The 27,342-nt window shown below is 38.3% G+C and overlaps 1 protein-coding gene across 3 annotated transcripts in view; it reads right to left on the bottom strand.

The window, feature by feature from the left end:
• Window positions 1-27,342, bottom strand: part of KIAA1328 (KIAA1328 ortholog) — a 205,115-nt gene that overhangs the window by 17,645 nt on the left and 160,128 nt on the right. For all 3 annotated transcript variants that reach the window (XM_040984919.1, XM_040984920.1, XM_040984921.1), the window contains 2 exons: window positions 14,550-14,731; window positions 2,324-2,432 (listed from right to left, as the gene is read on the bottom strand). In XM_040984919.1, coding sequence (XP_040840853.1) covers window positions 2,324-2,432; window positions 14,550-14,731 — 291 coding nt within the window. The remainder of the gene's footprint in view (window positions 1-2,323; window positions 2,433-14,549; window positions 14,732-27,342) is intronic.

Below are 27,342 nucleotides of genomic sequence, written 5' to 3'. Positions count from 1 at the left end.
GGAGAGGCTGTCCTTTAAATAAATCAACAAATAAAAATGCAAATGTTAACATTTTCAGCCCCAATTTTTTTCCATCTTGAATGGAGAATGAAAATTTCACATTATACTGACAGTCAACAGAGGGAACAATTAACAACCCACACTGTAAATGAGAACGATGGTTTCACCATGCTTGTTTTTTTTTTTCACCTGTATGAGGAATCACTGGAATCTTCTAAATGTTTGCAGAGAACAGAGGAAAATATATCTCTCCTGACCTGAACGACTCAGTCCTCCTGTGTGAGTCTTACAAAGCCTTGGAATCCAGGGAAGACAGGAAGGGCTTTCTCCACCTCCCTTCAGTGCCTTCAAAAGTTGGCTGGGAGGAAGAACAAGAAGCTTCCTCCTCTTTTAAGAGTTTGCATGCACTGAAACACAGTCCATAATAGATGCTTTTTCCAAACTGTGAAATAACAGCAATTCAAATATTCCTGATTCTTAAGTCTGGAAAGCGACAACTGTGCCTTCCTAGTAACTGATTTTCATTGCACTAAATCTTGTTTTTCAACTCTGCACTCTGTGTAACAGACCTATAAAATATCATCATGTACTTCTAAGGATAAAATCTGGTGCACTACACACTGTTTTGTTTAGCCAAATGTTCATTATTTAAGAAGCATCTGAGAATCTACATTTAGTTGATCTGCAGCATTAAGGACTAAGAGATAAAGAATTCATTTTCAAAGTCCATAATTATAAGTCTTCACAGCAATTTTAACCTGGGATTATGAAACTTTATGAAGTTATATGGTTCATTCAGAAACCATGTGTTAAAGATGTTTCATAAAATCCTTATGGGGAAACATTTTATTTGTTTTTCTCATGCTTGTGTATAAACCTTCAGAAACACTAAATACATTATATGGAATCAGATAACTCATCTCACTCTCCAACACAAAAGAAATCCACTGAGATTCAAAATCCAGATCATCTCCCCTTCTCTCCCTCTACTCATTCCAAACATTCCCTCAAGCTGAGCTTTTAGAACACATACTTTTAACCACAATGTTAAGTGGTCTACAGAGGCAGCCCATCAACACTCTAGCATCCCAACTAATAGGGGGGTCTTTGGCAACAAATCGAAACAAAGATAGTGTTACAAAAAGGAGAAAAATAGAGAAAGAATGTGGCAAACTACTAGGTGGTCTCCAATTCCAAGGGACTGTCACTGTCAGTAATTAGCGTGTCAGACTAAGGGGTTGGGAGTCTGAAAGACTGGCTCTGCCTCTCATTAACAATAGACAAGTTGTGGAATCTCAGTTTTAGTTTCCTAATTCAAGAATGAGGATATGAATAGTGAGATTTTCAAAGATCCAATCAGATAGTTCATACAAAGGGTTTGGCAAAGTGCTGGACCCCCAGCAAATGCTGTTATCCTTCATCTTAACATTATTCATCAAAACTTCTGTAAGACGCATGTCTTTCTAGCTCCAGAAAGAAAGTCACAGCAATAACAGCCATGGTCATCATGACACTAGTTCTTCAGGATTCCTAAATTTGGCTTCCTTGACTCAGTATTTCTATAGCACTTGGCTGAAATACAACTCTTTAGAGGAAGAAAGATAATTCTCCTTTCCCCTTTGAAATGACCACAAACCAAAGGAATGCATTTTAGAGAACATCTTTAAAATCATCAGGGGTGAGACCCACAACTTGGGGGCATTTTCACTTTGCAAAGTCAATGGACTTTGAATTAACTACAAATTATGTCTTAAAATCTATATTCACCTGCTAAGATATGAGGAATTTAAGTGTTCAAAACCAATCACATCCCCAAGGAAACATAAACTAAACCCTTTTGGTATTGATGTTTATATATTCAGCACTGATGCTTATATGTTCAGCCTCAAATGTGTACTATGGGAATTGGATTATTAGACATAAGAGATTTTAAATATTTCTTCCCCTGACTCCTGAAAAGCCTGATCAAATGATTAACCCTTCCAAAGCCTCTGGTATAAGTCAATGTCAGCATCCCTGTTAACTAGCACAAAAGGGACTATAACTTCTATGATCAATTAGTTATCAGATTAACTTAGAGTTCACTTAGAACTATTCCATAATTAATTGGGAAGAATCTGCTGCTAAGAAGCTTTTTATTGATAAGGGATACGATTAGCTTTGGGTTTCCATAGAAATACTTGCCAGTGACAATGAACAATTAAAAAAGCACATATATAAAGAACTCCATGTGGTTTAACCTGGCTAAAATACCCTATTAAAGGGACCTCAAAAAAATGTTCTGCTATGGAGAATGTAAAAACAAATGATCCCTGAAACTTACCTTGAACTGTTGAGTTGGAATGATGATGAAGATGTACTTGCAAGCTCCTTTTGACTTCCTGTTGGCATAGGAGAGGTGGATGCATCTTTCCTAACTCCTGCCATTGTCTCTGTATGTACAATAAAGGAAATAATTTGGGCATTCAACAAAAGGAAATGAAAAAGTCCATTCTGAGCAATAGAATTAACATTTTAGGAGTCCCCAAGCTTTAAAGGCAAGCCAATTCCCTCCCCATCTCCCTGAAATGGAACAAAGGCAGATGGGAAATTCAGTGACTTGTTTTGGTATTGTAAACATCAGAGTTCCATAATGCCTTATTTTTAAAAAAAAGTTTCATTACTGCAACGACAGAGTAACTAGAGCTTTTGTTTTAAAACCTGATTGCATATCATATTCTTGCTGATTTGGATTTACTGTGAAAATATCCATGATTGTGGGTGATTTTGTTTTATCCCCTCAATTGTCACAAGAAAAGCTCTCCTTTCTCTTTGACGAAACAGAAAATTCCAGCTCTTTATACTCTAAGCTCTCCATACTGAGTTGATCCTTTCCATAAAACTTCTAAGGTACATATAAATCCTGAAAGTTTCTTTTAACAAAACCATATTGAACTAAAACACACCTTAATTAAAAGAGATACTATTCCTCCTAGCATCATTGGCAAATTCCTAAGCAAGAGTTCTCAAAATACTTTGATCCTTTCTATCAAGCAGTATTTATATGATAGAAAATTTGCTTTTCCAGAATGCTAACTAAATACAGGGGATGGACAGTACAACTTTTTTGATTGGTTTTATATTCTATTTATCTCTTTATTATTATTGCTATAATTATTGTCATTTTCAAAATAACACAAAATATTTTTCTCTTGGAATAATACAAGAATCCCATTGGCAATTTTATTCTGGTTCCTGAAAACTGTTGCCTAGGAAATCCATATTTTCCTTGAAGAAAAAAGTGAATGTTTGAGCAACATGAAAACAGCTTGGGAGTGGTAGAAATATCAGAGCTTAACATGCCAGGAACACATAGGGTAGGTTAACTCTGGGAAAAGTCAGGCAAAGAGAAGACTATCATCAAACATTGAGATTAACACCAAAATGATGATCACAATCTCTGGTATTCAAAAGAAGCCAAATCGCTCTTTGTTGCCTGGTTAGAACCCTGGCAATATCTGGGAAATGAAGATGGATAAATAGGAGAAGAAACACCTGAATTAGGAATGTATACATAATGGGCTATTACTCCATCTCAAAAAAGATGAAATCCTGACATCTCAACAAAATGGATGGAACTGGAAATTATGTTGAGCAAAATAAGCCAAACCCAGAAAGACAAATATCATACTTATTCCAACTTCAGGGGAGTTAACATGCAGAGTGTATATGGATGTTACATCATTGAGTATTTAGTTATGAATATTTCTTCCATGAAGCTAAAGTAGTCACTATCCTATTAACTAAAAATAGAGACTAGGGTCCCTACTTTTCAGCGTATATAAGCAGAATAACACAGAGAAATGTCTTTTATCTCTGAATAATTTGTTAACAATAGACGTGGCCAGGGGCCCGGCGTGGTGGCGCAAGTGGCTAAAGATCCTCGCCTTGCACGCCCAGGAACCCATATGGACGCCGGTTCTATCCCGGCAGCCCCGCTTCCCTTCCAGCTCCCTGCCTGTGGCCCAGGAAAGCAGTCGAGGATGGCCCAAAGCTTTGGGAACCTGCACCCGTGTGGGAGCCCGGAAGAGTCTCCTGGCTTCGGATCGGCATAGCATCGGCCGATGCGCTCACTTGGGGAGTGAATCATTGGACGGAAGATCTTCCTCTCTGTCTCTCCTCTCTGTATATCCGCCTTTCCAATAAAAAAATAATAAAAATAAATATTAAAAAAAAACAATAGATGTGGCCAGAACTGTGGTGTAACAGGTTGAGCTATCACTTGTAGTGCAGGCATCCTGTAATGGGTGCTGGTTCGATTCTGACCAGTTTGCTGCTGAGGTGCCTGGGAAGGCAAAGCAGGATGGCCCGAGTGTTTGGGTCCCTGTACCCATGTGGGGACCTGGATGAAGCCTGGCCCAGCCTGTTATATCCATTTGTGGGCAAGAATCAGCAAATGGAAGACTACTCTCAGCTTCTGCCTCTCCTTTTCTGTAACTCTGCCTTTCAAATAAGCCACATAAGTCTTAAAAAATAAAAATATGTTTGTAGGGCCTGGTAGGGCCTAGTGGCTAAAGTCCTTGCCTTGCATGCACTGGGATCCCATGTAGGTGCCAGCTCCCGTCTTGACACCCTGCTTCCCATCTAGCTCCCTGCATGTGGCCTGGGAAAGCAGTTGAGGATGGTCCAAAGCCTTGGGACCCTGCACCCACGTGGGAGATTGGAAAGAAGCTCCTGGCTCCTGGCTTCAGATGGGCTCAGCTCTGGCCATTGTGGTCACCTGGGAAGTAATTCATCAGACAGAAGATCTTCCTCTTTGTCTCTCTTCCTCTCTGTATATCTGACTTCCCAATTAAAAAAAAAATGTTTGTAACAATGGCAGTACATTACATATGTGTTTTTATCAATGTTCATTTTAGTACACCATATAACATGATTTATTTTCTTAAAGTGCTATTCTCTTTGCTTACTTATGTCAAGTGTTTTGCTATTTCTAACAATACCAATACAAATAATCTTGCATATAATTTTGATATATAAATGTATCCAGATTTTTGTAGCATATATAATTGAAAATGGAATTCCTGGACACTATGAGATAGACATGCCAAACTTTAGCTTGTATAAAGTACATGTATTCTAAGTCATTTCCCACATTCTATATAGCATTTTCTGATTTTTTTTTTAGTTTAACAATTTCATTTCTGTCTTATATGCTGTTACAACCTTTCCTATTCTCTGAGTGTCTGTTTTCATTAGGCTTTGTTATTTATTTTTTGCTGATTGTTTTTTGATGTTATGTGATCCAATTTTCTCATACACATGAACATGTTTATTAAATACTGACCCATGGATACAAACATTTTTTAAATGGAATAAAAAAGTTATAATATATGTCCACATTAAGAGGGAAAAATGAGAAAATATTGAGGGAGATTTGTAGGGTGGTGACAGGGAGAAAGCAAAGCGTGGTTGGGATGAGGCTGCTATCTGTCAGCTGCTATCACAGAAGATGTGCACGTTCGAGTCTTGGAGTGACAGAATACACAGCCATGATAGCACTGTCACAGAAGACTGGGGCGATAGTCTTTATTTTTCTGTCTTGATACTGCTGTCAAAAGTTGGGTTGAGACGACTAGCATTTGATGGTAACAATGTAAGCAATTTTAACAGAGAGACCAAGAAGCTTTATAGCTAACACATTTACTTGAGGAATCTGTGAAATACCTCATAACTATAAGTGCAACAGTGTGCCCAGATGTGCTCATTCATTACGTTGGAAATGAGACTATGGCTTTCATTACATTCTATAAGGCTAAGGTTAACCCATAAAGGTGAAGAATGACTGTTTCTAAGGCCCTGGTCAAGATAACTATTCTTTTTTCTTAATTATCTTACCTCTGTTCCTTCTTAAGTGTCTAGAAAGATAAATATACATTTTAAATATACTTTCTAAAAGTGAAAGTGCTGTTAAGATTACCTATTAGGCCAATTTCATATATACATGTAACATATATGAATGCATTTATATAAATAAACAGGCACATTTTTAGCATGCACAGATCAAACATGCTCTACTTAAATGTAGCTGGGTCTATGTCTGCCTGAGCATCAATCAATATCTCATAATAAGATAATTTTTTCTTGAAGATCAATGATTAGTAAGCTCTGCCTCTGGGCGCTTTGTTTTATTTTGCATTTCAAAGACAGCTGATTATTTAGTTTAGTTGAAAGAATTACCAAAAGACCCCAGCCAGCTTCACCTTTCCTGATCAAAAAAATAAAACAGTGGCATCTAGACCCATCCCCAACACCCATCCTCAGTCTTTTGGCATCCTGGAGCCAGTCATTATTTGGATAATTCTTTCCTGTCTTTCTTCATAGTTTTTACCATTCATGTATTGGTAATGAAGCAATTTAGTTTAGTTGCTTTTGAGATCTATAAGCTAGAAAGTACTGCATGATAGAAAATATTGTTTTTGAGAGCTCTTCTGCTCAATGTGGTGTCTGTAAAGTTTATTGACGTTGATGTAGGTGCATCTGCTGTCCTTGCCTTTGCATATTTTTCTATCTTAAGCACTTCTGGTTTTTGGTGGGCAGACGAAGTGTTTCTGGCTTGAGGATATCATGAAGGATGTTGCTGTGGTACAGGGTGTCAGCTACCCACCAAAATGAATTTTTTCCTTCTTGGGAACATTGCTACCTTATATGCTCTAATTCTCTTTCTAATTTTGTGTAGTCAGGTAGAAAATCAGAGGATGTTAAATGTACCACTTCAGGTCTGTCCTATGCAAACCTTCCATATGCTCTTTTCCCTGCTGCTGACCTGCTTTATCAAGATCAACAGTTTTCTGTAAAGGGTGGGATAATAAATATATTAGACTTTATGTGCCACACGACCCTTGTCACAATTGGACAACTCTGTTGTTGTAGGACAAAAGCAGCTACCAACTATAAGGACATATGAACAAATGGACATAGCTGTGTTTCACTGAAACTTTGTTTACAGAAAGAGACAGTAGGGCACATTTGGTCCATGAAGCAAATTTGCTGACCTGTGTTTCTGAGATGCTCAACAAGGTAATCTCGAAGATATATGAAAATGGCAGTATTATTCTTTGGAGCAAAGAAGCTCTTAGCCTGAATTCCCACTTTTGATCATTTTTTTTTTCTTTCAACCACTGATTTTTTTTTATACACTTGTACTGTAGCTGAGCCTACCCTAGCTGAATACAGCTGCTATGAACATGAAGGAATTTTAAAAGTTCATGAAAAGTGGTATTAAAAGGAATCTAAATTTTCCATGAAATTTCTGAAGATCTGTTGCATTTTAAAGTAAAGTATCATGTAATTAAGTTCTCTTTGCTACATATAATTCGGAATGGAATTGTTAAGTGGATATTTGTTCCTTATCTCTAATAAATCATACAAACTATTGTCCAGATAGTTTATATGCTCTGATTGGTAGACAGATATTACTGGTGCTCTATTTAATGCTATTTCATTGATTTATATAACTGTCTTTACACTACTAACACTCTTGATTACTGTAGCTTTATAATAAATTTTGAAGTTAGGAAGTTAGGAAGTATGAATCCCCTAACTTTTCCTTCTTGCTCCATTTTTTTTTTTTTTTTGAGATTGAGCTATTTAGGCATCCTTGCAATTCTACATGAACTTTACAACTGACTTTTTCATTTCTGTAAAACAAGTCACTTGGGATTTTGATAAGGGATTAAATCTGCTGACTACAGGAGTACTGCTATCCGTAGATACTTTATTGCTTTGATGCTATTTATATGGAGTTGTTTTCTTGATTTCTTTTTCAGATAGTTTATTACTAGTACATAACAATGAAAAATTTTAAATGTTGAATTCTGTCTTGTAACTTGGCTGAGTTCATTCATTAGCTCTAACAGGTTTTTTGTGCATTCTACAGGATTCTCTCTAGAAGACCATGTCATCTGTTAAAAGATCATTTATTTCTTGTGTTCTAATGTAGATATACACGATGTTTCTTGTCCATTGCTCCAGAATTTCCAGTACAATGTTTGAAAGGAGTAGTGAAAGTAGAAGTTTTATTCCTAATTGTAAGGGGAAAAGTTCTTATCTCTTATGAATATGATGTTAACTGTAGGTTTTACATATGTGTCTTATGTCATGTCCATCTATTCCAACTTTATCATTTTTATTATGAAACAGCGTTGTATTCTGCCAAATGCCTTCTCTTTGTTAATTAGGAAATTGTGTGGTTTCTTTCTTCTTTCAATTAAAACAGTATATTACATTGATAAATTTTTGTATGTTGAGCCACCTTTGTGTATGTGTGCCAAATGCCACTTCGTCCTGATATATACTCCTCTTAGCATACTGCTGTATTCAGCTTGCTAGTATTTGCTAAGGACATTATCATCCATATTCATAAGGACCCATAGCATGAGGGACACTGGCTTACAGTTTTCTTGTGAAGTTGTTATCTGGCTTTGCTATCAGGGTAATGCGGATCTCTTAAATGAGTTAGGATGTATTCTTCCCTTTCCATCTTACTCTCAGAAGGATTTGTTTAGATTCTTTAAATGTTAGTACTCATCAGTGAAGCTATCTGGTCTTGAGCATTCTTTGTCAGGAGATTTTTGGTTACTGACATCATCTCTAATTATCACAGGTCTATTCCAATGTTCTTTTTATTCTGTAGTCAGTATTGATAGTCTGTGTTTTTAGGAACTTCTTGTAGGTTACTCAGCTTTTTAGCTTTTGGTGTGTCTACTGTTTGTCTTACTTTTCTACCCCGTGGTGGCAGTTGTTTATTTACAGGGCATTCAGGGTTTTCAAGAATGCCCTACATGTGGCTGCTATTCTGCCTGAAGAGGTCCAGAATCAAGCAAAACAAAAGGTCCCCTCCTGCTCAGTCCTATAGGGCACACACATACAGGTCAACACAAGCACAGGATTTATGGAGAACAGGTACTCACACCTATGACTCGGGCTGTCATGGTCAAACCTGCTGCCAGATCAGAGAGGGGCCTAGGGCAAGGTTAAAGTAAAACTCCACTAAGTTCTACAATTATGTTTTGGCGGTTCTTCTGCTGGTTAACCATTTTTTTCCCCCTGAAATCCTTCAGTATCTTCCAAAGTGAACTCTGATAGTTTTTGCCAAGGCTTTGTGTTTATGGAGAACAAGTAGCTGCTGGAGATATCTACTTCACTATTTTTGCTGCTGTAGACTTGAATAATTTGTGACCTACCACAATTCTGCTATCAAAACTTGACAAGATCCTCCCCCAGCCTCCTCAGATACACACACACACACACACACACACACACACACACACACACACACACTATATCCCAGTATCTCTCTTCCAATGCAACCATCAAATTAACAAAAGAAGAAGAAAAAGGAAAAAAAGATGATCTCAACAATCACAAAAAAAAAAAAATTTCTGTTGTAATTCAACACCAAATTGTGGTAGATTTTTCAGGAAACTAGGAAGTCACTTTTTCAACCTGATTGGTGGTAAAGTCCAACCTAATGGTTGAAAGCCTTTCCACTTTCCTAATGGGACTGCGAATGCGGCATGAAGGCCACTTTCACTGTTCTACTTGATGTTACAGTAAATCCCTAGGCCAAACTTATTAGATAAAAATGAGAGATAAAAGACATAAAATTTGGACAGAGAGTAGATGTTAGAGACTGAATTGTACCTCACTCTCTGCTCCCCGCCTTCCCCCTCCAACTTGTAAATCCCCAATTCCTATGCTGAAATCCTAAACCTTTGTACTCCTCAGAACGCAGCTGTATTTTTCTACAGTCTTCAAAGAGATAATTAAGACTAAATGAGCTCACAAAGGTGGGCCCAAACCACGTCTGGTGTCCTTACAAGAGGGAGAGACAGCAGGGACGGATACACACACACACACACACAGCCATGTGAGGACACAGGGAGAAGGCAGCTGTCTGCAAGTCAAGGAGAGAGGCCTCAGGGGACTGACTGGGAAGGAGTACAAGGAGCCTTTTGCTGACAACAGAAATGTACTGCGTCTTAATTGGTAGTCACATGGGTATTTGCAACTGTCAAAATTTATCCAAGTGCACATCTAAGATATGTTGTAAATAAATTAGACCACAATTAAAGTAAAAGGAAACGAAGGGGAAAAATATTCCACCATCTTCTTGACTCCTAAGACTCGATTCTATGATATCTCTTTGACATTACCAATCAATCACCATAGGGACTTTGAAGGGACAAGCTTATACTTTGCTTAAATCACTGCAGGAACTGATGACAAAATGTCTAACTGATCAGGTACCTATTTGAGAAAACAGAACTAGGCATAGAAAGCAATATATATAAAATATATATATATATATATATGAGTTTGTTGATTCGTTCAGTGAATAAATGTATAGCATCTACCATGAGATGAGCAATGTTCATAGTTTATTGGGAAAAGATACAATACGTAATAATTATTCAGTATTTTTAAGAGGCTTGTTTATTTATTTGCCAGGCAGAGTGACAAAGCAAGAACGAGAGACAAGGAGCACAGTAATAATCCTTTCAGGAAAAAAAAAGTGTTGGGGAGTTACTCAGGGAAGCTCAAGCAGTGACAGCCGCTATGTAAGGTTATGCAAGTATAACCTGAAAGAGCCTACAGACAACGTGAAGAGCACGGTCAATGCTATTGGCTAACTCCAGATCATTCCAGGTTCAGTTTCTCTCAAAGTTGGAAGGGAATTTAAAGATCCTTGAAATAGAAACACACAGGAGGCAGCTCTGAACACAGTAAAAGGCTTCGGGATGGTTTTAAGCCTATTTAGGAATGGACAGTGCAAGGGCCTGAGGTGAAACATCTCAGTTCTGGAACTTGGGTGCTCAGTGACTTCCCAGCCACTGCCAGTCCATCAACATAATAGAAAAACAATGGCCTCAGCTTTGAGAGTTATTGTGAACAGAGATAGTGTTGTTTAAGAAGTGGACGTTCTAGGCAAGTTGGGAGAGAGTATTTGCATGCCCAGATCTATGTCTTTTATAAGTTCTTGGGTCTGCCACGATGGCTCAATTAGATAAATTCTCATCTTTCAAGTGCTGGGATCCTATATAGGTGCTAGTTCACGTCCAGCTGCTCCATTTCCCTTCCAGATCCCTGCTTGTGGCCTAGGAAAGCAGCAGAGGATGGCCCCAAGCCTTTGGACATTGCACCTGCATGGGAGATCAAGAAGAGGTTCCTAGTTCCTGGCTTAAGATTGGCTCAGCTCTGGTTGTTGTGGCTAGTTGGGGAGTGAGTAAGCCAGCAGATGAAAGATCTTTCTCTCTGTCTCTTCTTCTCTCCATGAATCTGAGCTGCTTTTCCAATAAAAATAAATATACCTTTTTAAAAAGTTCTTGAACCAAGGTTAGAGTTTTTCCAAGTAATGTCTCCCTGTTCTATATAGTTCATTAAAAGCAACTAAAATGCAACATTTTAAGCACTGATGAATGAAAATCCTTATATTTTACACATAATTCTGATATGAATGCACATCTTTGCTATCATGAGGTGTTTCAAGAGTCTGCTTTTTCTTCTTTTTTCTATAGGCTTGGCATCAATAAAGTTGGCAGGATGGTGTGGAAGATAGGAGAGGTAAAGGTGTGAGAGAGACTGGCAAGGCAATAAAGATTAATGATCCTGCAGCAAATGACCTATGTAGTACTTAATGATTAGAGGACAACAACAAAAGATCAAAGCATATAAGACACAAGAAAAGTATATTAAACAATTCAGACACGCTGAAGAGGGGAAAGCAATTATGGAGGCACTAAACCAAACAGTGTAACTTAGGCAATTAGTGCTAGGTCATTGGCCTGACGATAAACAGAGTATCCAAACCAACGGCAGCACAGCCTAGAAGTCCATGCCTCCCCTTTGCTTGAGGGCCACAGCAATGCCAATGCGGTCACTTTGGCCCTGCACTGTCATCTGCACACCATCTCTGCAGAAGGTACAACAATGGTCACAAGGGGGCAATTTTAGCTGCTTCGGTGAGCAGAAATCTGCCATTTTGCTAATGGATGCAAATTAAAAGAAAAATATAAGAAAGTCTTTTTCTTGTATTGAAAGTTAAAAGTTCTTGTGAATACCTTAAAATAAGACTTCTAAAAACACAAAAATATCTATCCTCCCCCCCTCGCAATACTGCCACCACTTCCCCAACTGAACGAAACTACCCTAATGAAAAAATAAAACCATGAGCAATAACTGTTCCTGAAAATGTCGCAGAATTGTAACAGCTTTCTCTTGGCTAAATTGATTGGTGTAGCAACATTAGAAAATGACTATTAGGATTCATTGTGCACCACAGAAAGTGCTGAAATGTCAGCAGACCATATAGCCAAAAGTAATGGGTTCTGAACTCCTGTTAGTCAAAAATGATTTTGTTTCAAATTAGAAATTGATTTTTGGGGGGGACACAAGCCCTTTGCAGGCTTCTGACTTCTATGGGTAGGCCCAGCAGAGATTAACCCCCAACACAGCAAGGCAGGCCTGATGACGCCTCGCTAGAAGTGCCTTTTCAATCGCTGCCTTCTAATGTTGCTGTGCTCTTAACTAGTAACACGAGTTATTTGTCCTTTTGCTATTATACCATATTTTTCTCATTTTGCCACGTTATTTTAGTGCTGACACACAACATAAGTTGGCTGACACGTTGACAGAAGATTGTGTTAAGCCGTGTGGTGCGCCCACACCAATGCTGACTAGTTTTCCACTCTCCCAAGTCTGATGATTAAGAATAGACCGAGTCAAAGCAAGTGTTCCTATTTCGGAAAGATGACCAACATAGAAAGCAAAGCAGATCCTATCTTTTGCACTAAGTCTCAAGTTCACTTTTGTTTTTGGTAGCAATGTCTTACAAGAAGTGTCCAAATTGTCCTAAATCAGTCAAGTTCTGCAGATTGTTTGCCTTTGTCAAACAAAACCTTTTTTTGTTTGCTCCAAATTGTGAATAGTTTTATTAAGATTTATTTATTTTTATTAGAAAGTCATATTTACAGAGAGAAGGAGAGACAGAGGGAAAGACCTTCTAACTGCTGGTTCATTCCCCAAATGGCTGCAATGGCTGGCATTGAGCTGATCCAGAACTCGGAGGCAGGAACCTCATGCAGGTCTCCCACATGGGTACATGGTCCCAAGGCCTTGGGCCTTCCTCCATTGCTTTCCCAGGCCAAAAGCAGGGAGTTGGAAGGAAGGTGTAGCAGCCAGGATATGAACTGGTACCCATATGGGATCCCATTGCATGGAAGGCAAGGACTTTAGCCACTAGGCTACCATGCTGGGTCTGTGAATAGTTCTCCTTTTGAAGTTGGGACTTATTGTCATTTCTCAGTTATCTAGGAAAGAACTAAATCATTTGTTAGATTAGTCATGATTAAAATTTAGAAAGAGTGGCCACTGTTGTAATGTAGCCTGGGAAGGTAGTGGAGGATGGCCCAAGTGCTTGGGTTCCTGCACCCACAAGGGGAGCTGGATGGAGTTCCTGATTCCTGGCTTTGGCCTGGCTCAGATTTAGCCATTGCAGAGATCTTTTTGCTTTTCTCCTTGTAATTCTGATTTTCAAGTAAAAATCCTAAAAAAAAAAACTTGGAAAAAAGCATGATTACAAAGCTGGTGGCAGGTAGAAAAGCAGGGAGTGGCATACCTGTAAATTCTTCTCACAAGGCAATGCCCAATTCTCAAATAAATTCATGTGAGTATGGTTAGAGAGATTACTAATACCACAGGGATAAAGGTGCTAGCCCAGTAGAAAAGGAGGGAAATAAGAAGGAAATCAGCATTAATGGCTGTGAGCAGGAAAACAGACACCCGGAGAAGCAGTGAGAGCAAGATGGGCTCGGAGCTATTTCGCTGCCCTTTTTCCTGTCTGTCTAATGAAGCTCAGAATTGCTCCATTCTCTTCCGAAGTCCTTCTTCTAAGGATGCCATGAGAACAAAGACAAAAGCCACTCCAAGATCAACTAGAAATCAAATTTGTTTCACTCAAGAATTCATGAAGCTATTTATAATTGATTTTAAAAATTACCATATATATTGTGTACACACACACAAACACACACATATATGATGTAGAATGTATGACAAGAACCTACACTTTTGTTAGGCAATAGATGTTTTACTCACGGCATTTTGTGTTGGCTACGGAGATGAGTTGTGTATGACTTCCCCTTCACCTCTCACAAGTCAGCTGAGGATTAACTGTAGTTTGGGTTTATTTCTCAGGAGAGATTTCTGTTCAATGTCTTGTTCTCTTTACTCATGGTGAACAGTATTTTGTGTCTGTGATCATAGTAAAGGCTGCCTCATTCTTACAGCTTCTTGTTTGCAAAAAGAGGAACAAGTTGGCTGCAATTTCTCACACCAGTATTCTAAGAAAATGCAGATGCATTTCACTAATTTATTGGATGTGACATGGCCTGGCACGCTCCTGTCAGTTTGTGACATTTAACTGTAGTGCAGCATTGCAGGAAACCCTTTGTAGTTCAGCTGCCTTCTCCCCAATGCTTCTAGTTTGTGACTCTAAATGCTAAACTTACCTCTTTGGGGTCTAGATGCATCTTTCTTTTGACTTGTCCATGGAGCATCATCTTCCACCTGTGACTGAAACCCGACTGTCTTCTTCTCCCTCTTATTCTCAGCACTGTTGGTGGCATCTGGGTACTTCTTAGTGGTTGGTGATGCTCCAAGTAGCCAGCCATCGCACTTTGATCTTAGTAAACTGAAAAGACAATCATGAATGAACTGCAGAGGGCATAGCTAAGGAGAGAGATCACTAGGTATTGAAATTCAGCATGGCAACTCAAGGCAGTTAGAACTTCCTTTTTTTTTATTGAGATGCAATTTTAAAAATCCACTAAGGGTCTATTTTGTGTCCTGCCACAATAATTTTGAAGAAGAAATGGTCCTTATCCTCAAAAAGCTTACATTTAGAATTGGGGAAATGAGACCTAAACCCATGAAACTAGTAATAAAGTCACAGAGTATGACTAAGAGTTGAATATCCGTAGAAATAAAGAGCATGCTAAAACAAGACTTGCATATCTAAAATGTTTTCCAAGTGCTGAAAATGAACATTAGGGATTAAAATATCCCTAATGTGTCTCAAGCCGCATTTGTGTTGCTCATTTTCAATTGTGAGGGTATTTATCACAGTGAGACTATGTAAGGAGCAATGCAACAGTGTATGTGCAAGAACTGGGCTCCATCCTTACACAATTTCATTATAAAGTGATTGAACATATGTACATATGTCTTGATTCCTATCTAATTTACTGTGTCTCCATCATTAGTAAATTTTCTTAGTTTATTATTTTATGGATAAATATTCAGATGATATGTTATCTATTCCCTAACTATTCTAACAGCTTGTTTCTTCTAATTTAGTTTACTATAGATTCATGATACTTTTTTTTCTTATGCATGCCCATAAATAACGTGAACATGTACGGCAAGAAAAAGAAGACAGGAAAAGTAGGTAGATGTAGTTACTAAAAAAGTGAGATTCTAAAAATTAAGTTGGTCTAATCTCTGGACAAAAATAGGAGCAGAAGTAATCTCTGGACAAGAATAGGATGGATCTGTTATTTTTTAAAACAATTGTTCATTTATTTATTTTTATTGGAAAGGAAGATATATAGAGAGGAAGAAAGAAAGAAAGATCTTGCATCTGCTAGTTTAGTTCCCAAGGGGCTGCAATGGCTGGAGCTAAGCCAATCTGAAGTCAGGAGCCTGGAGCCTCTTCCAGGTCTCCCACGTGGGTACAGTGTCCCAATACTTTGGGCCATCCTCTGCTGATTTCCCAGGCCACAAGCAAGGGGCTGGATGGGAAGGAGAGCAGCTGGGACATGAACGAATGCCCATATGGGATGCCGGTGCTTAGAGGGGGAGGATTAGCCAATTGAGCCCTGGTGCTGTGCCCATGGACCTATAACTTTTTTCAGGTGGTCCTTGACTAGGATTCAAATTGCATAATCCTATCCACATCAACAGTTTGTGTTGATCAGAATTCCAGTAAGTCAGTTCATAAAATAATTAACAAAAAAACCCCAAATTAAATGGTTATATATTCAGAAGAAGCAAAAATGGTAATATGGCATTAAATGGATACAATGCAATGTATTCAATTCATCACTCTTTAATTTCCAGGACCGTAGGGGTCATTTTTCCATGCAGATCCAACAACAGATGAATCCTCAGGTTATACAACTTGTATTCATAGGCCAGGAAATCAGGAAGAATACAAGTGCAATATTATGAATTTAATGCAAATGGACTTCAGCCCAGAAATCCCAAACCTAGGCAAATTATTTCAATGACCACATCTGTTTATTTGTGTGGTAAAGTTAATATACTCATGACTATCAGTTTTCGGAATCCATTCATTCTCCACTGAAGTAAGCTCCCACTTCCAGTCTAGCCTCTCAGTACTGTTTCATGCATCTTCAACCCATGTCACACAAATATTTTTGCTCTGTGTTCTTCAAAACCCCACCTCAACAGGTCACTCAGTTTCTAATTTGCCTAAAACAAAGATAGCTGTACAAAAAATTCTTGCTCAATTAAATATAATTTCATATTCGCTCATTTTTTCCAGTCCTAATGTCTCAGAAGAAAACTACACTTTTTTTTTCTCTTCTTTAAATTCATACTCTTCATAGCATTGTGACCCATGTGTTCTGTGACTATGGCATGTTAATCACCTCTTTCTTAAGACCTATTGATTTTCCTCAACTGGATTCTTTGCTCATGTTAAAAACCAGATCACATGTTCCACTAAAACACAAACAACAAAGAAAAAGCAGGCCAAGGGGTTGGGCATTTGGCCTAGCAGTTTAGTCAACAGCTGGGGTGCCATGACCCCATATTGGAATGCCTGGGTTCAAAAGCTGGCTCTGCCTGATTCCAGTTTCCTGCTAGTGGACATCCTGGGAGGCAACAAGTAATGGCTCAAGGAGCTGAGTCCCTGCCATTAACACGGGAGTTCACATGGAGGTTCTGGCTTCTAGATTCAGCTGTACCGGGCATTTGGGGGAGTGATTCAAAGAGGACATAGGAATTCTGGCTCTCAAAATAAAAACAAGAGACCTGTGTGGTGACTTAACAGGGTAATCTACTTGACAAGTGCTAGCATCCTCTATGGGCAAGGCTTAGTGTCCCAGCCGCTCGATTTCCAATCTAGCTCCCTGCTTAGGAACTGGGAAAACAGTGGAGGTTGGCTCAAGTCCTTGAGCCCCTGAACCCAGGTTGATGACATGGAAGAAGCTCCTGGCCTTGGTTCCTGGCTTTGGACTGGCTCAGTTCTGGCTGTTGCAAACATTTGGGGAGTGAAACAGTGGATGGAAGATCCTTCTTCTCTCTCTCCTTCTCTCTGTATATCTCTGCCTTTCAAATGAAAATAATTTTGTTTCTTTTTTAGAAAAGAAGTGTTTGTTGGGTTTTATTTAGGTTTTCGAAGAACCAACTTTTAGTTTTTTTAGTTTTCTTTTTCATTGCCAGAGTGACAGCTGCAAGGTTGGATGTAGAATAGAAATATCAAAATACTCCAAATTTCACAATGCAGGTAGAAACTTAAGTTTTGGTTACACAATTGAGCTATCATTAATACCCTGGACTTCAGTTGAGACTTCAAATGGTCCATGTTCTAGAAAAAGACATAATGTAAGCTTTCTCTTGGAAAAAAAAAACACTAAAATTCAGGATCATAAAATACACAGGGAACAAAGAGTTTGTACACTGAGCACTGCCACATTAGAGGGAAACCCCAGGACTTTTTCAGATTTGTCCTTACAAAGCATAAAAGCAAATGAATCTAAGTTCAAGGTGAACATTTGGTATTCAGATTGCTGGCGAAAGAAAAAATTAACACTTCCAAGAATGATTAGCAAATTCACTTCTCTAAACACATATCTAAAATATACAGGACACAAGAATAGTTAGCAGATAAGAAACGTGTGACCCTCCAGTCAAACAAACAAACAAACAAACAAAAAAGCCAAATAAAACTCACCAAAGATGGTCCACATGTTAGACTTGGAATATAAATAACTACCTAAATAAGCTATTAAAAATATGGATAGTCCCTAACTTATAACTTAGTATTTTTCAACTTTACAATTGGCACAAAAGCATGCCCATATAAGTATTCTGTTTTTGATCTCCAAGGCAGTATTCACAGTAAGTTATAAGAGGTAGTTAACACTTTATGACAAGATCGGCTTCGTGTGGATGATTTTGCTTTATTGTAGACTAATGTAAGTATTTTGAATGCTTTTGTTTTAAATATAAGATTTATTTATGTATTTGAAAGACAAAGTTTTACATAAAGAGCTCTTTTATTTGATGTTTCACTCACCAAATGGCTCTACGAGCTAGGGTCTTCCAAGTAGTTATAGGGGCCCAGGGATTGGTGCCATCATGTTGCTTTCCCAGTTACATTACCATGGAGCTGGATAGGAAATGGAGGAATTGAGTTTCAAACCAGGGCTGAAATGGGATGCCAGTGCTGTAGGCAGCAGTAGCAGTTTTACCTACTATGCCACAGCATCAGCACTTTGAACAAGCTTAAAGTAAGCAGGGATTAAGTTAAAATGCTTGGTAAGTGGGTGAATTAAATACTACTTGGGGGCCCAGCATGATAGCGTAATGGCTAAAGTCCTCGCCTTGAATGCGCTGGGAACCCATATGGGCGCCAGTTCTAATCCCAGCAGATCCACTTCCCATCCAGATCCCTGCTTGTGGCCTGGGAAAGCAGTTGAGGGTGGCCCAAATCTTTGGGACTCTACACCCTCGTGGGAGACCTGGAAGAGGTTCCTGGCTTTGGATCGGCACAGTACTGGCTATTGTGGTCACTTGAGGAGTGAATCATCGGATGGAAGATCTTCCTCTCTGTCTCTTCTCCTCTCTGTATATCTGCCTTTCCAACAAAAAAATAATAAAATAATAAAAATAACAGAACAGTTAACTTCTCACATAGCAACAACGGCCCACAAAGGCAGAAGTACTCTTTAAAAATGCTGAAAAGCAAACCAAACACTTTTGCCATTCCAGAATTCTACCTTTTCTTAGTTATTTCCTCTAAAATATGAAAATAACATTTTCAGCTAAAGAGAGATAAAAAAAAAATTTGCTGCCAGTGCACCTACAGCTTAACAAATAATGGATGTTTTTCAGGTTGAAGAAAAAGAACACTAGATGGAAACCTAGATCTATAGAGAAACGCAGAGCATCAGAAACAGCGCATGTGTGGGTGAATATAAAGACGTTTTCCCCTTAGTTTCTTCTACACATAGATCAATACTGAGAGAAAATGGTAACACTGCATTCTGAGGTTTATAATACACTGATATGTAATGTGTATGACTATAATATCACAAAGAATTAGGAGATAAATACACCTTTATAACAAAAACCTCTATATTCTACATTAAATGATGAAGCGTCAGCACCACAAATACTTGTAATAGGTTAGGGAATTACACTGCAATCTCGGCAGAAATCACTAAGGAAGAAAAATGCAAAGAAGTATGGCTAAAGAGATGTTACAGACCCTGTTTCCAGTGCTACATCACAATAACAAGCACCGGTTTTGAAAGTAAGGGAATGAGAAAGTTTAAACTCTGTAGACAGCATAGCTCTATCTCAAGACCTACCATCCTCCTGCATGAGGATGCTTTGAAGTTATAGAGAAAACTGCAAGGAAGTGACAAACACACGAGGACAAAGAATAAAGCCGATGTTTGGGCTGCTCCAGTAGGTGATAAGGGCTGGTTGGAGCTGCACTAGTTGTTTGGTCTGGTTACATGGTCATCGTGTGTCCAACTTCCAGGTTAGTCAGTAATGCTGTATTATTCAGAAGATATTTATGATATCCAAGTGGCTTCAGTGCTTTCTGCCCTGAGCCTGGGATTTCTCCACCTGGACCATGAGTTTCCTTAAACAAAACCCTTGCAGGCAAAACTGACCACCACGGTAATGTCTACTAGAGAAGAAAATAGCCTCACCAGTCAAATAAACCTTATAGTGCTGGCTCTACATGCCTTCCATTCAGTGAGCTAAAGCTAAGAACATGACTTAGTGACTGGCCCCTACTGGTGTCAAGCATCTAAATATAGAACTGCTGGCATGCCTGGTCACAAGATAATGATTAGGACAGAAAACATATAAAAAGCTCATACTTCCCTCCTGCCTCAGCTCCAAAGGAGCAGCAAACAAACAACACAAATAATTACAATCAAATAGATCAATTTTGATAGAGAGGGTGAATAAAATAAAAACTGGTAGACTTAAATGCAACAGTACTGGGCCCGGTGCAACAGTGTAGTGGTTAAAGTCCTCGCCTTGCATGCGCTGGGATCTATATGGGCACCGGTTCTAATCCCAGCAGCTCCACTTCCCATCCAGCTCCCTGCTTGTGACTTGGGAAAGCAGTTGAGGAAGGCCCAAAGCTTTGGGAACCTGCATCCATGTGGGAGACCTGGAGGAGGTTCCTGGCTCTTGGCTTTGGATCAGCACAGCACCGGCCACTGCTGTCACTTGGGGAGTGAATCATTGGACAGAAGATCTTCCTCTCTGTCTCTCCTCTCTGCATATCTGCCTTTCCAATAAAAATAAATCTTAAAAAAAGAATCCAACAGTAGCAGCAATTAAAGTGAATTTAAGGAATGATGCACTCTAATTAAATGGGCATATAATCTGAATAGAGGAGAATGCAGAGTGCAATCACGCTGTTTACAACAGCCACACTGTAAATATAAAATAATAGATTAGGTTGATATGGACATAAAAAGCTATGTCATACAAACAACATTCATGGAAGGCTGAAAAGCCCATGTGTTATCAAATACCATAGATGTTAAGAAAAAGAATATTTCCAGAAGAAATAGAAGAAATTTTTCACTATGGTAAAGAGGATAAATTATCAGACAGACATAAAAATTGTAAATATATAGGCATCTAAAGCAGTTTCAAAATACTGTAGCAGTAACTGGTAAGGCTAATGAAAGAAGTAGTCTTTTGTCATCAGCTGAAAGAAGAAGAAAAAAATTCAGCAGACTACAAAGGAATTGAATGTCGCTTTTCATCAACATGCAGAATACTAGCTTTCTAAAGTACACATGGAATAGTGACCAAGACAGATCATAACACAGTAACACAATAACTCAAACTTCAGGGCCAGTGTGTGCATCAGGGTGCCTGGGTTTGAGCCTCAGTTCCACCAGTTCCAAATTTGTGCTAACGAGGCGGCAGTGTGTGCTCCGTGGCTGGGGCTCTGCCACCCGAGTGGGGAGCTTAGATTGGGTTTCCAACTCCTGGCTTCAGCCTCGCTCAGCTACAGGTGTTGCAGGCACTCTGACAATATCTCACTGACTTCCAAAAATAAGTAAGTTTCAATACATCTCAAAAGAGTGAAAACTGATAGAATATCTAATCTGATTATAATGAAGTTCAATTAAAAAGAAAAAAACAGACTATTTAAACAATCTCTCAAGTATTAATTAACTCATTTTATTTTAATTAACTTATAGTTAACTTATTTTTAAACAACCTATAGATTTTTTTAAAATATCAAGAAATAGCAAGAGAAATTGTAAATATTTAACAATGAATGTTAAAAGAACACATGTATGAAAATCTGATGGATAAAGTATCAGTGTCCATCAGAAAAAGAACCTCAATACTTAATAAGGAAAAAAGAAAAACAGGGATGGTGTTGTGGCAAGTGGCTTAAAGGGCCTCAATCAGCAACACTGGCATCACATATGAGCACTGATTCTGAGTCCCAGCTACCCCACTTCTGATGCAGATGGCCCAAGCGCGTGGGCCTCTGGGAGATCCAAATGAAGTGTCATGGTTTTAGCTTCCCGGGCCTGGACATTGTAGTCATCTGAATAGTGAAACAAAGGCTGGAACATCTTTCTCAGACTTTTAAAATTTTTTAAAAAAAATTAAATTTGATGCACTTCTATCACTAAGAAAACCTAAGAAAATGGAAGAATTCATTGAGGTGTTATGATTCATGGTACAACATTATTCAGTGATATGGATGGAATTACTGGGAAGAGTTTTCTGTTGTTATTTAGCACCTACTGAGTTGTTAAAAAGTGATGATAAAATGATCAAAATGTAGATAAAGAAGAACATGTAGGATTGCTGCACTATATAAATCTCTGAAATGACTGAGCTTTAATTGAACCATATATCCATATTTTACTATTGTAAATTAGAAAATGCAAACTTTTAGTAGTCTCAATTTATAATGGGGAAAGGAAAAATGTTTTCAGTTCTTTAAGTCGAATAAAATTTTAATAATTCAGAGAACCTTGAACTTTTCTATTTTGCCCAAATCTCATATCGCGATAGTCTGAGTTTGAATGGCAAATTTTAAATGTCATTCAGGACCAATTGAATATCACTTGTATTTGCATTCCTTAAAAAGTAGAAAAACATTAACCTTTTGTTTTATTGAATTAAAATGCCACAGAAATGCTGATGTAGTCTAGGGAGACTGAAATACTTTTACAAAGAAGAATAGCTGTCATTTATTAACACAAAGAACAATTACTTGATAGGATGCCTTCTGACAAAAAGCAGATTGGTATTCTCATCATAAAAAAGGCATTAAAAAAAAAATCTAGCCCAGACCTCTGAGACTTGAATAATTTAAAGCTGCATTTGGTGCAATTTGAATTTTTCTTTAGGGAGGCAAAGTTAAATACCTTTAATTTGTTCTAATTATTTCAAATTTGCAAGTTAATTATGGCTGATCATTAAATAACAAAAAGGACTATCGTCTCCATAGAGTTTTACCTCCTACCCTCTGCATTACTTAAGCTAGATTTTAGTATGCATGAATTAACTTTCTAAATAATCACACGGTTTGACTAAATGGCTCAGTAAAATGAGCTCTGATCCTCAGAATAAGCATTAATGGACATTAGAAATGCTACTGGGACTCATGTTACTTACATTATAAGTATTTTTAATGGAGCCTTATTTACTAATCTTTATGTACTGCTGAAGTGAGAACAGCATATAGATGCATTATTCTGCTTTACTGGAGGAAAAGTTCAATCTTTGGGACAATAAAAACAAATGTCCATTTAACACAAACTAAATTCATGTTAAAATTAATGCAGGGATGTGATGATGGGATTTAACTTAGTTTAGCTGTTTATCTCAATAAGTCAGTCTTTCCAAATGGTCTGCTTGGTCTGCTGCACATGGAACATTATGACCCCTGGATGTGCTGAGTGACTCGAATAAGAGAGGTTCAAGAAAACCCTAAGCTAGCATTTAAATTCTACCTGCTACTTAGAAAGAAGTAATTTGTAATTTGTAGTATTGTACAACTTCCTAGTTATAATTTCTGTCCTACTTAAATGCCCATGGCAACCAATGAATATGATGTTAGGTATCATATAACCACATTGTTTATAATTTCAGACACAGTTCATTATACTTTTGGAACCTTGTCTTTCCATTTCAAAATCAATGTGAAATTTTTAAAAGATTTATTCATTTTTATTAGAAAGGCAGATTTACAGAAAGAAGGAGACCAAGAAAGATGAAAGGGTTGGAGCTGAACTGATCTGAGGCCAGGAGTCAGAAGCTTCTTCTGAGTCTCTGATACAGATGCAGGGTCAAAAGGCATTGGGCCATCCTCCACTGCTTTCTGAGGCCTTCATCAGAGAGGTGGATGGGAAGTGGAGTAGCTGGGACATGAACTGGCACCCATAGGGATCCAGCAGTTGCAAGGGAGAGGATTAGCCAAGTGAGCCATTTTGTCAGGCTCCCAAAATCAATGCAAATTTTATTTGCATGTATTCAAAAAACTGTGAGAGATTTCTATATGCCTGTACTATAGTCAGGCATGTAAGTACAAAAAGGAGTGATTACTGTTGAATACTCATAGATAAATAAAAGAAACAGGCAACTAAATAGTGAAAACAGAACGTGACAGGTATTAGGGTGGCAATGTATGCACACTGCTACACGGAGCATCAAACAGTAACAAAAGACTTTTAAGAAGGATGGAAGAAGGGTCACAAAGAGGATAAGGTATGAAAAAACTAGAAAAATTAATGATAATTTGTTTAGCAGTGTTTATTAAGCAAAAGACTCAGGCACAGTCCTAACTCCAAAAGATGTGGCTATTTTAGTAGTGAATTTATTTACGCCAAATGTCTTAGGTATGCTAGGTAGAATCATGGTCTCTGGGCAACAGCAGGTACTTTAGGGGCAGGGGAGACATAACCTAAATGTGTGTGATGTCAAGAGTTTGATTCTGAGGGACAGGACAGCACCGTGGTCATGAATGTTAGTTTTGGGACTAGTGCACATTAAGCCTTTACCTGTGGTGCCTGCATCCTCTATGGGCAGTGGTTTGAGGCCTGGCAACCCCACTTCTATATGTAGCAGAAGACAGCATCAGTGCCTGGGTCCCTGCCATCCTTGTGGGAGGGAAGAAGCTCTGGGCTGTGGCCTGTCCCAGACCCATATGCTATGTTGTCAGTCGGGAAGTCAATCAGTGGATGGAAAAAATCTCTGTCTTTCCTCCTCTCTTTGTACCTCTGCCTTTAAAAAAAAGTATTAGCTTTGATGTGAAACAAAACTGGGTATTCTATAACTATTTGTAGGTTTTGATAAATGTGATTTGTTTAAGCAGTTACTTAACCTCTCTAGCCCTCATTTCCTTATCTATAATATGAGCTTAATAATAGTATGTAGCTCATAGGCTTGCTGTGAAGATTACATTAATAAACATTAAGATGCATAAAAGAGTTCCCAGCAAGTAATCACTATCCAAAGGCTAGTTTCCATCATTATCTCCTGTTATCATTATTTATGTGATTAAATGAGGAAACACTTAAAAGGCTCATAAGCAGTACCTAGTACATACTAGGTGCACATTATTAGTAAGTTATTTTAGCCTGAATACATTGTTGAAAATCAGAGGAAAAGAGTAAGTCACTTTGGTAGGGAGGTTGAGATAACTGGAAGAAATCTGGAGATATTTAATTTGAAGACTCTGCAAACCATATGGGTTAGATAATATTATCATGCAGTTTTGAGGGCATATTTGGATCTCAGGAGGGAAAATCTGGAGTTTGAGATAAAGATTTTAGAGTTACTGGCATAGAAATATGACCTAAAGTCATGGGAATGAATTAAAATTCCCATAGAGAAAGATATTTGTTGAGAAGAGTGAAGAGGATGGAATTATCACTATTTAAACAGCAGGGAGAGCCAAAGGAACCAAGACCCAACAGGGAAATAAGCAGTGAAAACCAGAGTCTAAAAAGTTGGCTGCATAATTTGCTATTGATAAGTAAGATGAGGACTGGAAAGAAACAAAAGATCTGCAAATTAGGACACCAGTGGCTATGGGAAACTTAGTTTTAGTTGAGTGATAGACTAGGAATAAAAGAAAGGTGAGAAAATAGAAGTAGAAAATGAGGACAACATCCTTGTTTCATGGAGCAGGATCCTTGAGCATATTTGTTGGCTGAGGGGAAGGAACGAGAATGGAGAGAAAGAGCCTGGAGATAGACGATCCTGATGCAGTGAAAGGTCTGGGAAAATACGAAGAGAATGTGAATAAGGTGCAGATGGTAATTCCTCACAGGCATTTTAAAGTTACAGACTCAAGAGACAGGCCTGTGCTCCACTTAAAGATGTGATCCTCACTGCACCACCAGAGATTAGAGTAGATCTCATTTTCATGAAGGTACACTTCATGCTTGAAGGCGTCACTGGATTTTAATTTGTTTCCTCGCTAAAGGGAATGTAATTGGCATTTAATCAGTTAAAGTACCTTTATTTTCATTCTATCCAGAAGAAACATCAACTAAGGGAGAGTTATAGAGAATGCTAAGGAAGGAAGGTGTAGCAACCAATAACAATAAATAGAACACTCTGTTGCAGGGATCGCCAAATGACTGTTTAGATTTCTGCTGCTCTAATTCCAGAAACACCTTTAGAATTTCTGTAAGGTCTTCCACAAGTAAAATAGTTCTTTAACTCAATTAGTATACAGTTCAAAGTAGAGTGAGTTGTTTTACTTTTACTATTGCAAGTGTTAAGAGAAAGTTGACTGACGGCAATATGAAAATGTTGGTTCCAATAAAGTATTGAAGACAGGTACAGAAGTATTAAGATTGGCCTTGATACGTTTAGTTTCTCATGTCCTCCTCTCTGAATCACTAGAAACACCTTCCCTGCAGAGGTGCATGGAGGAGAGAGGGTCTGACATACACCTGCTGAGGAAACAGGTGTAATTCAGAGGGATTAAACCAACAGAAATCTTGAGTTAGTTGTTCTCTCTTCTATTGTGGACCATTCAAAATCAAGCAGAGATTTATAATCTGTATTTCAACTTTATCAAAGCAGGTACTTAACATATGACATAAGATGAGAATGACACAATGAGGACTTCTTTATGCCAAAAAACTTCTTGTGAATGAAGCACGAATACAAAAGCTTGAAACCAAGGGTAATCCAATCTATGATACCAAAGACCTGAAAAATCTACTAGAATTAGCAAAAACAAAACAACTTCCTGGTGATAAATTAAGGACTATGGTTGCAAACTTCTTTAGGAATACCAAGGTTCCCTGATGAGTTAACACACAGCAAGACATTATCAAATGTATAACTTGGGACCAGTCTACATTTCTAATATCCCTAAAGCAGCAGCAGTTCTTTTTTTTTTTAAGATTTGTTTATTTTTATTATTACAAAGTCAAATATACAGAGAGGAGGAAGAGACAGAGAGGAAGATCTTCTGCCCAATGATTCACTCCCCAAGTGAGTGCAACGGCCGGTGCTGCACCAATCCGAAGCTGGAAACCAGGAACCTCTTCCAGGTCTCCCACGCGGGTGCAGGGTCCCAAAGCCTTGGGCCATCCTCGACTGCTTTCCCAGGCCACAAGCAGGGAGCTGGATGGGAAGTGAAGCTGCTGGGATTAGAACCGGTGTTCATATGGGATCCCGGCGCATTCAAGGTGAGGACTTTGCCACTAGGCCAGGGTGCCGGGCCCCAAAACAGCAGTTCTTACAATGTGATGTAAGAATGTAAAAAACATATTCTTTTAATACTATGATGTTATTTAGCTATTTCACTTTTATTCTCTCATGATTATACAGTGTAATTTTCTAAGAGGTTCGTGACATGAGATATTACAGCAGTGTAAATGCAGAAGCAGATATCAGAATCCAGCTGTCTTCTATTAACCCAGACATTAAAGAGATGCAAAAATGTACAGCATACTCTTTGAACTTTATTAAAAAAAGTTTTGCAAAAATATATTCTTTATATTAACATACAATTGG

The sequence above is a fragment of the Ochotona curzoniae genome, unplaced genomic scaffold (assembly GCF_017591425.1).
Source record: "Ochotona curzoniae isolate NIBS_2020 unplaced genomic scaffold, NIBS_Ocur_1.0 contig_43, whole genome shotgun sequence".
Taxonomy (NCBI): Eukaryota; Metazoa; Chordata; class Mammalia; order Lagomorpha; family Ochotonidae; genus Ochotona; species Ochotona curzoniae.
This window is presented reverse-complemented; position numbering and strand designations above follow the sequence as displayed.